This window comes from Bactrocera neohumeralis, chromosome 5, assembly GCF_024586455.1.
Source record: "Bactrocera neohumeralis isolate Rockhampton chromosome 5, APGP_CSIRO_Bneo_wtdbg2-racon-allhic-juicebox.fasta_v2, whole genome shotgun sequence".
Classification (NCBI taxonomy): Eukaryota; Metazoa; Arthropoda; class Insecta; order Diptera; family Tephritidae; genus Bactrocera; species Bactrocera neohumeralis.
In genome coordinates, this window is record NC_065922.1 from 13,197,229 (window position 1) to 13,210,267 (window position 13,039).

The window sequence follows — 13,039 nt, forward strand, 5'->3', positions numbered from 1 at the left end:
CTTTTCCGTTGTGGAAAATATTGCTAAGAGCGGGAAACCAAATTACAGACTGAAATTTCGGTTTATACTTGCTTCCTACTTTCATTAGCTTCGCTGGCCTTCGAAATCCGCTGACCTATCGACCACCACTCGTATCTACTCCACATACTCACATACGTGGCACATTAGCTATAACTTGCAACAAATGCAGCAACGCGCGCTTTGTTTAGATTTTGTCGACGAATTGTATATATACATCCACACCCACGCATACACACACGCACCCACAAGCACAGCAAGTTATAATAAATGCGGCGCACAGTGAAATTTCAGCAGGAAAAGCGCTCCAGTTTGGCCGCGCGGCTGTCGGTGCGCCGTGCGGTTACACAATTTATGGCGGCGTTGAATGGTTATTTCGCGCGCTGTAAATTCTAACGCTTACATTTTTACAGCTACGGCAATTTCAGGCACATAATTCATGCAACACTATCCGTGCGCGCTTTTAATTAATTAGTTTTAAGTTGAATATACCAAAAATTAGCTCTCATCCATTGATGCGAACGCGAATTTATTCTCATTTGCAGGCAAAAGCTTCACCCTGAGCATTGTGATATCGACGAATCCCATACAGATCGCGACCTACAACAAGGCGATCAAGGTGACGGTGGATGGTCCGCGCGAGCCACGCTCCAAGGTGCGTCATCCGGGTTTTCATCCGTTTGCCTTCGGACCGCAGCGTTTCGGACCCGGTGATCCGTTGATGGGTGGACTGCCGTTTAAGTTTCCAGGTAAATACATATGCATATATAGATGTTTGATGTAGTGTATTGTGTGAAGAGGGATGTAAGGGATTAAAGAGCTTCAGAATCGGTGGTAATTTGCTTCAGAGAGGCATTTTTGACCAGTAATTTTAACCCTGTTGCTGGTATCGGTGATTACCCGATTAACAGGTTATGTTAAGATTAGGTTCAAATAGTGATTATGAAGTCCGGTATCACGCTTTTTCTATATATACAGATATTTGTGAAGTCGGCAAAGCGCCTATCAGCTCATCGAGATATCATAAAGTGTGAGCTCTCATGTGTTTAAGCCTAGATTTTGCAAAGGTGGGACCATAAAGAATGAAGTTCTCATAGGTTTCCCCCATGCTTCTTTCAAACGGCTGGTATCCGGTAAGACTAACAACGTTACTGAACCCCTACAATAAGGAAAGGCTAACCTGAAATCGAAAGGTTGTAGAGCTTGTAGAGCTCTTATGGTCGACTTTAGATCGATACCTCAAGAACTAATGCTAGCCCGCCGCTGGTCGCGAAACCCATCTATCCGGTAGTAGAACGCAAAATAAGAGCTTGAAACTTACCTTCGATTCCGCTGTAGCCTACAACGCCGCGTTATTCTCTTAGTTACTTCTCTGAAGGAGGCCATACTCCGGAGCAGTAGATATACTTCTTCTTTAATGGCTTTAACCCTAGCCTTCCAGGCATTCCACAGCCCGAAAGATTTTCAAAATATGTACTATAAACAGCTTTCACTGTTGAAAGCTTTAATGGCAAGCTTAGTATTTATTTTCCTTCCGTCAATTCAACGGCTCTTTCCAATGCTCGATTTTGGTGATTCAGAGAAATTTCACGCCAATCAACAGTCGATTATCCGCTTTCACTGTATCATGTCAGGGATTTGTTGATGCCAGCGGCGAAAAAGCATGGAATCACTTATTGTTGTTGGTAAAACTGTTGCTTCCCAACGCTGAGGGGATACTTTGCATACAAAAAAGTATATATGTATACGCGGCTCTACGATTGCCACTTTGTTGTCATCGAGCTTGCTTTCAAAGGCATTATGCGGATAATATTTAAAGTGGCTTGCCGACGTAACAACCTATCAGCCAACCAAGGCTCTACAGCGACACGATTGGCTTCGCATGAAAAATCGCTCAAGGCGCTGGCGTGTCGCAAAGTATTAAATTACCATAAAATAGGCAAACAAAGTCATTGGCTAAGTAAATCATTAAAACTCATTTACGAAACATTTGAGGCTGACTTTGTGTGGATTTCGATCTGAAATTTGCCTTTAGGGAGCGCAGTTCGGTGAAATTTCATCTATAAAATGTGTTGAATTAGGCGTATTCGATTCACCACTTCTGTACTTCTTGTATGAGAGTTCTGTTCGGTTTCTTAGAAAATTTTTGGTAAACAAGTTTTAAATGTGAAGTAGAAGAGTACAAAATAGTATCTGGATACCTCATTTAAGTGTAATGGCTTTTGGGAAACTTTTTTTATCATGAACTCAAAGGTCGTGAATTCATCAAAAAATTGTCCCATGAGCGGTGGATACTTCTTTTAATGTTCGAGAGAGATAGCAAAGGATCTTAACATCTATTATGGATCCAGTCAACACCTTTTGGTTAAGGCTTTAGTTATTAAATTTGTCACTGCTAGACTCGTTCCAAATGATCTGAATCTTTTATGGAAATGTCATCAAAGAGAGGATACAAAGAAGATCTTTGACAACTTAGCTGAGGATCCTACATTTTACAGACATATCATTACTACCGACAAGACATAGGTTTATGAACGTCAAAACTAGCCATTACTCTGGCGAATGGTCCTCGAAAGATGGACTGAAATAGAAAAATCCAAAATTCCCCGCAGCCAATTAAGGCCATCCCAGACGAAACTTATAACGTGTGTTTGGAAAATTTCGAAGGCGATAATAAAGATTTGTATTTAAATACGCGAAAATGACTATTCGATTCGCCACACTCTAAATGCTGCCGAACCGAAAACTGTTTTGGTTTGTTATAAGGAAATTGACTTCTTCTTCTTTTTTAGTTACAACAGAGCGCCAGTCGTTCTTCCGTTTCACTGTTTAGTGCCAATTGGAGATTCCAAGTATAATCAGGTTCTTCTCTACCTGATCCTTTCCTCTGTTTTTCTCGGCGGATACTGCCTCGAATACTCTCAGAGCTGGAGTGTTTTCATCCATTCGGACGACATGACATAGCCAGCGTAGCCGTTGTCTCTTCATTCGCTGAACTATCTCAATGTCGTCGTATATCTCATTCAGCTCATCGTTCCATAGATAGCGGCATTCGCCGTAGATAATGCGCAAAGGACCATATATCTTTCCCAAAGTCTTTCTCTCCAAAACTTGTTACGCCGACTCATCAGATGTTGTCGGCGTCCATGCTTCTGCACCATTTAGCAGGACGAGGATGATGAGTAACCTGTAGAATTGAGTGTTTGTTCGTCGAGAGAGGACTTTACTTCTCAATTGCCTATTCAGCAAAAGGTGCTACTGGCAAGGAATATTCTGCGTTGGATTTCGAGGCTGACGTTGTTGTTGGTTTAAATTCTGAGACATGTTTATGATATTTTAAGAGGTTCCAAGACCTTCTAAAAAACTGCTTGACACTCTCACTTTTCAATTTCGAAATATTTATCCCTTTCTACTCCCTCTTACACTTCCAATTGCCTAAACGAGTGAAATGCATACTGCAAAATGTTCACACTTTTGTTTCACAGTCTCTTTATTGACATCGAAATCTGCCGTTAAGCTCGAAAAGCCATTCGTTTTCCAACTTCGCTCGGCAAAGTAATAAAATTACGCTCTTTAACACTTTCCTCCGCCAGCCAACGACAGCCTCGTAATTACTAAACGACGCAACAAAATTGTGCCAAGCTTGGAACTGCCGAACCGTACAATGAACATGCACACACTCACACATAAACATTTCGTCGTCGCCTTATTAAAGGATTAAACATTTTAATGGATTTTATGAGCGCCGTCTTTAGCAACACCATCTTATTTAGGTTGCATATGCGTGACAAGCCTACATGCTGCCACACACACTCATACCCACCTACACAAGTGTACCACTCGCGCGACGCATTGCCTCCGGGTGCTCCTTGTTTCGCCGTCTTTTGTTATTTTAATCGCTGCTGTGCATTTGGCTGTTGTTTTCCTTGCTTTATTATTTTAAGTGCTGTTGTTGTTATTGTTACTGGCAACTGGTTGCTGTTGCCAGTGATTATAGCTGATGACTTAAGTGTATGCAGTGACATCATTTCGTTGATTATTATTGAGCCGAGTGACGCGCGCTTTGGTGGTTGGGAAGAGTGCCTCGCGATAAAAACTCAGAGGCTTGACTTGGTTAGAAGTTCAACTCTTTTGATTTGTTGAATTATTTTCGCCTCTCTTTGCAATTTTCACCTTTTCTATGAAATCATCAATTCTTTCAGTTCTGTATTTTTTCAGTTACCGTCATTTTAAACACGGGGAATGGGAGTAAATTTTAGAAATGAAAATCTATAGTCTTGTTTAGTTCATCATTAGTCAGGGGTGAGGGTTACTTGTCTAGAAGAAGATTGCTTTACATATACATGTTCTTACAGCTCCGGACCATTAAGATCGTATAACGGTCGAGTTCGAAGATGTTACTGAGAGAGAGGTGTTCTGTTCTTCAGAAAAACATCGCTTTTCTCTGACTTACTAGATATAAAAAGAGTGTAAGCTACGGATGAATAGCTGAGAGCAAAAGAGAGAAGGAGAGAACGACGAGCTGCTCTTCGTAGTCGGAGAACTTGCTGAGGTAAAAAGAATAATATAGAGAGAAAACAAGAACTGAAAATAATATAAAGAGATAGAGAAAAAGAAGTAAGGGAAAAATATAGAGGGAAAGAGACACAGGAATAAATAGATAGAGAGTGAGATGTTCAGATTTTCGAAAAAATTGGCTCTTAACTCCGTTTTACTAGGCACAGAGATAGTGCAAGCTTCAGAGCGACAGCTGAAAGCAAAATAGTGAAAGAGAGAAGAAGAGAACTATCACCTGCATGTCGAATTCTAAAAAATTTGTAAGCAAAATAAGGAAAAGGTAGAGAGAAAAGAAAAGAAAATACTATATAGAAAGATAAAGAGAAAAAGAGGGAGGGAAGAGATATAGAGAGTGAAAAAGGAAAATATATTGATAAGGATCGAGGTGTTTGGATTTTCAACAAAAAAAAAAAAACATCTGCGACTTTCGGCGGAATCTTACTAGACACAGAGATAGTGTAACCTTCGGAGGAATAGCTGAGAGCGAAAGAAAGATAAATAGAAGAAGAGAGCCATCACCTGCATGTCGAATTCAGAAAATTTTTAACGGAAAAAAGGAAAAGGTAGAGAAAACAGATGACAGGGAAATACTATATAGAAAGAGATAGAGAAAAAGGGGTAGAGAAAAGAGATAGAGAGAGTAACAGGGAAGATATAGATAGAAAGCGAGATGTTTTGAATTAAAAAAAGCTCTGGAGGAATAGCTGAGTGTGAAAGAATGAAAGAGAGGTAGAAAGAAGGAAGGAACTTGCAAGTCGAATTCAAAGAATTTGCTGAGCGAAAAGAGGCAAAAATAAATAGAGAAGAAGAAGGGAAATAACATATATATAGAGAGATAAAAAAAGAGAGGAAGGGGAAAGAGATATGTATAGAGAGAGACTTTTAGATCTTCAGACAAACATCTCTTCCCTCCAAACGACTTGAACTGATATCACGTACTATACACCAAACCGTTCAGGCCTTCAAGTCGGAATCTAATTAAATTATCTAGTTTAGAGAGTCTTATTTTGTCATTTAATTTAGATCAAAAGGTAATTTTTTTAATCTCAAAATCATCCATCATCATCACCTTTAAAACAAATAACCACGGAAATCCCTATTCGGAAGAAGATATCGCATTTATATACCTTAATATGCATATGTGTATACTCGTATATTTATACATACATACTCATCATATATACATACAAATATAGCTTAAATACTGTTAAGTGCAACCCATTAGTGATGTTCCTTACACTTGCTAGGGTCCAAAATGGCGGATGATGGCATGGCATTAGGGAATATACTGAGACATTCACACATTCATGCCTGAAACCGAAAAATATTTATGCTTGTAATTATGCTGATACAAATGTACATACATTCATGTGAATATGTAGCGGCTTTTACTTGACACTTTTAAGCACACATACATATGTACATATGTATGTACATGTGTATATTAGATATACTTTCCTTGTCAATGTATGTAACGCACTACACAGTGTGTCTAAAAAGTAGAGAGGAGAAAAGTTTGACGTTTTTAGTGAAAATTACATTAAAATTTTCCACTTGAAGTACTCTTTGTTATGAAAATTGTTGGCACTTTCCTTCAAAAGAGTTCACACGGTTACGCAGACAATATGTATATAGACTTGTGCTTGCTCATTTGCGAAAGTAATTTCATATGCATGATCTCGTATAACATTTTTACATATTCAGACATACATACATACATATGTTAGTACATATACACTTATGCACATAAGGACCCAGTAGGAAATTTTTATATTATTTTAATGATTTCGAATATGCTTTTATAAGCTAAGAATACTTTTTAAAAATCATGTTCGAAGAATTATTATTTAATTTATATTAGATAGTTTAAGGAAAAATTAATGGTAAAGTTACGGTTCACAACACACTTTTTCACTTTTGGACCAGTTTTCGCTGGCGTTCACCTAAGCTTCGGTTGCCTTAAAGAGGTTAATAACTTGATTCATCATAAATTAAAAAAAAAAAAATAGAAAAATCTGGAGTCCCGAAATATCAATATTAAAATCCCGAAATTTCGGGATTAAAAGAGGATTCGTAATTTTAAATACTATAAAAGCAGTTTCAAAGTTAAAAATATGTGTTCAACAATACGGAAATTTCGGGATTGAAAACTATTGTGTGTGGAGTTGAGTAATTGAGTAAATTTTGGGATTATAATATATTTCACTATTAAGTTTAAGGTTAGTAATAAACTTGTTTTAACATAAATTTCTAAAAAATACAAAATAAAAAAAAACCGGAGTCCCGAAATATCAATATTAAAATTTCGAAATTTCGGGATTAAAAGAGAATGCGTCATTTTAAATATAATACAAGAAAAGCAGGTTAGAGGTGAGAAATTTCGGGATTGAAAAGTAGTGTGAGCTATGTAATTGAGTGAAATAACCAGTTTACAGAGATTAAATTTATAGAGAACCCCAAAGTGAAAATCCCGAAAATTCGGGATTATGAAAAGTTCACTATTACATTTAAGGTTAGGTTAGGTTATCAAAGCTGAAAACCACGAAATTTCGGGACTATGATATTATTCACAAATAAACTTAAAATCAGAGTCCCGAAATATCAATATTAAAATCCCGAAATTTCGGGATTGAAAAGTGTGAGTTGAGTAATTGAGTAAAATAACAAAAATTAAAGAGCTAAAATTTGAAGAGAACACAAAAGTGAAAATCACGAAATTTGGGGATTATAATATACTTAACTATTAAGTTTAAGGTTAGGTTAGGTTATCAAGGTGAAAACCCCTAAATTTTGAGAACATGATAAAATACGCAAATAAACGTAAAATCGAAGTCCCGAAATATTAATATTAAAATCCCGAAATTTCGGGACTACATATGATATAATACCCAAAAAACTATTAGAAACAAATTGAATGAAATAATGATCCTAAAATTTTTTATAAGAAAGTCTGCTGGCTTGAAAACAAATTCTCACTTGATGGGTACCTTTGAAGAAAATACAATCATGCACTGACGGAGTTCTCTCAATTATCTCTATATAAGTATATAAATATATATTGCTATAAATTAGATATGACTTGTTCACGTAGTTACGAACATAAAAATTCCATTCTAAATATATTCTCAAATCCAATGAATAGCATTTCCGACAGGGTCTCTTCTTACAAACATACCAACATATTATGTGTGCTGATGTATGGCTGTGTGCGTGTTTTAATGTTCTAAATGAATTTTCAACTTGAATTAATTTACACATGCACGGAGTCCTTGAATCCTTCCACACACACACACACATACAAATACATAGCTGCGAACAAAAGGGGTTGGGCGCTAAACTTTTTCCGAGCGGAAAGTCAAATTTCAAAATTTCTCAAAAATCATTATGTAACTACTCATGCACACACACATATGCCACACTTGCTAGTATGTGTGTGTGTGCGGAGCGTGTGTTGCAGCAAGGCGGATGGAGGTGCAGACGAGCGCAGAAGACAAGTGTTGACAAGGCGTTGATGAAATTTCACCAAAAATATATTAAAATTCGCTTAAAAGTGTTGAGCACGTAGCCAAACACACACACATGTATGTAAAAAAGTGTGAGTGTGTGCGTGTGACCCGATTACCGACACACAAGCACGCCCAGCACTTTAAGGCGCACACATGCAGTTAAGTAGGTATGATTATACATAGATGTGTGTGTGTGTGTGGACGCCTAACAAGTCAGCGCCGTAGCTAACGGTAAAGGGTTATTACCAACACATAATTTACATAAATTTGCCCAACCCGCGCGGCCTAATGGCGAAGGTCCTGTTTCCACATGTTGGCATCTCAAGTGCGCCACTTCCTTTCACGAAGCTACGCAGGCGGCTCACCCCGCCCCCCGCACGCTCTAATGCTACACAAGTAACGAGTATGCGTTGACAGGTTGGCTGTTTGATGCAGGCACTCATGGAGATATACCTACACACCCATATATACATACAATCAAACACACACATACACAGGCTCATATCTGCTTGCTTGTTCGCTGGGAGCAAGCTATGTGGCGGGTCATATTTGCTTGTAGTTCGGCCTCATATGTGATTAAAATTACGATGCCGCGGTAAATTTTCATTATTTTATTTCGCGCGTTGCTCGGGTTGGAGTAGTGGTAGTGGGGGTGGAGCTGACATTCGTGGCAGCCATTTTTCGGCATAAAATATTTAGTGAAAAATTAAATTAAAAATGCAAAAAGGCATAAGAAAAGATGAGAAAGCAACCTTTCGGTCGCGACTTTGAAAAAAAAGAACTCGCGTTTTAGCTTTGAAGCCTCCGAAAGGCGCTTAGATATACCCCCACATACTTACGTATAAATTTATTTACCTTGTGCGTGTTTCAAGTGGCTTAGTCCCTTTTCCTTTTTGCATACACAAATATGGCTCATTAGCTTATTAATTATTTAAAAATCAATAACATTAACAAAATTCCTACAAAAAGCATTTTTTTGTAATATTTTCAGGAGTAGAAGCTCTAACATACTTGTAAAAGTAATAAATATGTTATATACTTATAAAGGGTGTTCTACTTCCATAGGTTCCCTACTTTTTTTAAAGAAAAAACACAGAAATTTCAATTTTAGTGGAGAATGTTTATTATCGAAAAGAAAGAACATTCTTTCGCATTTATTTTTTTAAGGTTATCTCTTTCAAATATTGGCCGGGACTACATCCCACCTGGTCCATCCCTTAGGTCCAATTTTCGATGACTCGTTCGATCATTTCGACGGGTAACCGGCGAATGCCACGCGTTATGCTCCAAGGCATGAATCGAAGGGGAATTCTCCGCCCATCAACCGTCCCAAAACGTAAAAGTATTTGCTCAGCGAAGTGTTCTCTCAATAAATCCATTGATTGAAGCCATTTGCGGGAAGTGGCGATATCATGAGCTTTAATTTTAGGCATCAAATAGTCGGTTATCATGGCGCGATTGACGGTTACGTTCTCACCGGCATCATTTTTGAAGAAATATGGACCGATGACCCCGGCCCACAAACACACCAAACCGTTGCTTTTTCTAGATGAAATGGCAGCGCTTGAATCTCTTCAGGTTGCTCTTCGTTCCAAGTGCGACAATTTTGCTCGTTTACATACCCACTGAGCCAGAAATCCTTGAATAAAATTTAGCTCGAAAACATCTGATCTTCTTGGAACTTTTCAAGAGTCTATAGAGCGAAGCGTTGTCGCTTGGAAAGGTCGAGCGGCTTCAGTTCTCGCACAAGCTGTATTTTGCTTTCTACTTATTTAAGATATCGAAGTAAAATGTGCCAAGTCGTTCCATACGGCAATCTGAGTTGCTGCGAATGGCATGAATCGATTCTCCACGGTCTTCGTGTACACTCTCAGCTACGGCTGCTATATTTTCTTCACTGATTGCTGGACGTAGTCTATTCTGTCGAATATTATCCAATAATGAATACTGAGTCTCAAGGTGGGTGATGGCGTTGCGAATAGTACTCTCCGTAAGATGGTTACGTTAACCATAAATTGAGTGAAGCGTGCGAAACACATTCTTTACAGAACGTGAATTTTCGCAATAAAGTTGAACGATTTGTAAATGTTGTTCAGGCGTAAGTGATTCCATGTTTCATCATGGAAACAATACTGAACAAAAGTAATATGACAGCTTGTCTCGATTCTCGCATGTTTCGCCAAAAAAGGCTATTGAAAAAAGTACTTTTACTTGGATCACCCTTTGTATAGAGAACTTAGTTAAATTGAGTAGCAGTAGCTTGATTAAGAAGCAACAAACTGCGGATGCCGATGAATAATCAGCGGAGCTCTTCAAATACAGCGCCGATTAACAAATAAAGTACGTCTGTGCATCAATTCTTGTGCAGAATATGGAAGAATGAAGCATATCATCTGCTCGCATCTCATTTATACATTTCTCAATCTAAAAGAAGGCTGAACTCACAAGCGTTGATGACTAGCATTGAACTTAATATACCATACAATGTTCTGTAGAGGATTCCCCTTCGTGCTGTTTGTTACTAGCTAAGGCTTCTTTATTTTTTTAATCATGTCTCAGGTGGATCAGATAAACCAATATAGCTCTATATTAGATTCTCCCAAAGGTTGGGTGTGTAGTAAAAAAAGATTTGCGGATGACATTAACCAAAGAGGGAGATCTTTTTAAGAAGCACCAGATCACCCTACCCAAATACTGTAACTTGACATAAATGTAAAGTTGTTGACCTTAGATAATACAGTATGTTATATTACTACTCTCCACTTTCAGATCGCCAACTACTTGCATTTTACTAAAAGTGGGTGATCCACTAGATCGACTGTTTTTATAAGATTTGATTCTGTAAATGACTTGAGTACGAATCGGGTGGTGTCCATTAAGTCTGAACACTCTCACTCTTTCACACCGATTTTAAAAATATAAGTTCCACAAATTACTGAAAACGTTTTTTAAGCGAGGGTGTTTGGAGCTGTGAAATCGTTATAAAACTGAGTTTCGGATCAATATGTGATTGTCACTGCATGCTATTAACCGAATCCAAAACATGGAAAGAAGCAACGGCAAACTTACGTAAAATGAGCTGATAATCGCATCTGCATCCATCATATTGCCTCAAATTGAATGTCAGAAGCATTTTCCTGCTCCGAGTTCTCAAAACAATGCTGAAAAGTTGAGCGAAAATGAAGGGGTAATTTCGAGACTGAGATCTACATATGTATTTTAAAGACAAAGAAAAATCATACGGGTGTTGCCTTTTATATTTTGGAATCAAAAACAAAACATCCGTACTGAACATATCAACAACCTTTTCAGAAACGAAAAACGTTAGCCTATGAGTTTTTTTTACGAACAAGTACAAAAGAGAAGTCATTCGGCGCCATGTCAGGACTATATGTTGGTTGATTCATCAAATCGTCGGCCGAGTGCTCAAAAATGCCGTTGTTTCAGTCGATCAGTGAAAGTATTTTGAAATACCGCTATCGTTGTTTTTAACATTTCTCTCGACCAATGAGTCACTAGTCTTTGTTTGGACGATTGGCAAATTATGTAAGATCCAACGAGAACAAATATTTTTAGCACTCAAATGCCCATGCAATATTTAATGTATGTTATGCTGGTCCCACTAATGCCTTCAGTCGTACTCAGGATAGGTCACCTGCCAAGCTGGCAATATTAGTTTATGCACATCATCAATAGTTTCCGGAACAACAACTGAGTTTGTACCACCTTCACGAAATTTGTTTAGGAAAATTATGTATTTCTAAACAACAAATTTCGTGTGGGGACTCACTGCGAATGTTGGAAAACGCTTACGCTGTTTCAGTTTAATCAAAACCACAAGCCTACGAGTTGTACAAAAGCCTTCAAAAACGGTCGACAGATTGTTGAAGACATGCCTCGTTCTGGATGATCTTTGACCTCTTCAAATGATGTAAATATTAAACAAGAAAAAACGTTAACTTCGGTTGCACCGAAGCTAATATACCCTTCACAGGTGCATTTCTTTTAGTAACTATGTGTTCAGTTTGTATGGAAGCTATATGCTACAGTAATCTGATCCGACCAATTTCTTCGGAGATTACATTGCTACTTTAGAAAATAATCTATACCAAATTTGGTGAAGATACATTGTCAAATGTGAAAGTTTTCCATACAAGAACTTGATTCCGATCGTTCAGTTTATATGGCAGCTATATGTTATAGTGGTCCGATATCGGCCGTTCCGACAAATGAGCAGATTCTTGAAGAGAAAATGACGTTTGCAAAATTTCAAAAGGATATCTTAAAAACTGAGGGACTAGTTCGTATATATACAGACGGACGGACGGATGGACGGACGGACGGACGGACAGACAGACAGACGGACAGACGGACATGGTTAAATCGACTCAGCTCAACATACTGATCATTTATATATATACTTTATAGGGTCTCCGACGCTACTTTCTGGGTGTTGCAAACATCGAGACAAACTTAATATACCCTGTTCACTGAACAGTGTTCAGGGTATAAAAGGTGAAGAATAGGCAAGTGAGAGATGGCAAAAGAGCTCGACATCCCTCTCGTGTCCGTTCGAATGATTTTGGTGACTATTTTGGGTATGAAACGGGCTCTTGCTTCACTCGTCCCAATAAAGCTGAATTTATTTTCAAAAATAGTACCGTCAACAGGTCTCTTTGGACATGCTTAGTCATGCGAATTTCAATCCGACATTCACGAAGAGCATTATAACAGCCGATCAGATATGGGCTTATGAGTTTGACATGCTAACAAGTCAACAATCATTGGAAAGGAGAGAAAAAACTAGCCGAAACCAAGCAAACCACGCCAAAACCGCTCAAAAATCAAGGAGATGCTCATTGTTTTTTCAATATTCGTGGTTTGGTGTATCATGAATTCGGACCAGGAACAGACGGTCAATAAGGAGTTCAATTCGTTCGTATTGAGCCGTTTGCGTG

At 38.2% G+C, this 13,039-nt stretch overlaps 1 protein-coding gene across 4 annotated transcripts in view; it reads left to right on the plus strand.

The window, feature by feature from the left end:
- The window catches only part of LOC126758283 (uncharacterized), a 90,534-nt gene that overhangs the window by 62,809 nt on the left and 14,686 nt on the right, over nucleotides 1–13,039 (plus strand). For all 4 annotated transcript variants that reach the window (XM_050472498.1, XM_050472500.1, XM_050472499.1 and 1 more), the window contains exon 4: nucleotides 564–767. In XM_050472498.1, the coding sequence (XP_050328455.1) occupies nucleotides 564–767 (204 nt within the window). The remainder of the gene's footprint in view (nucleotides 1–563; nucleotides 768–13,039) is intronic.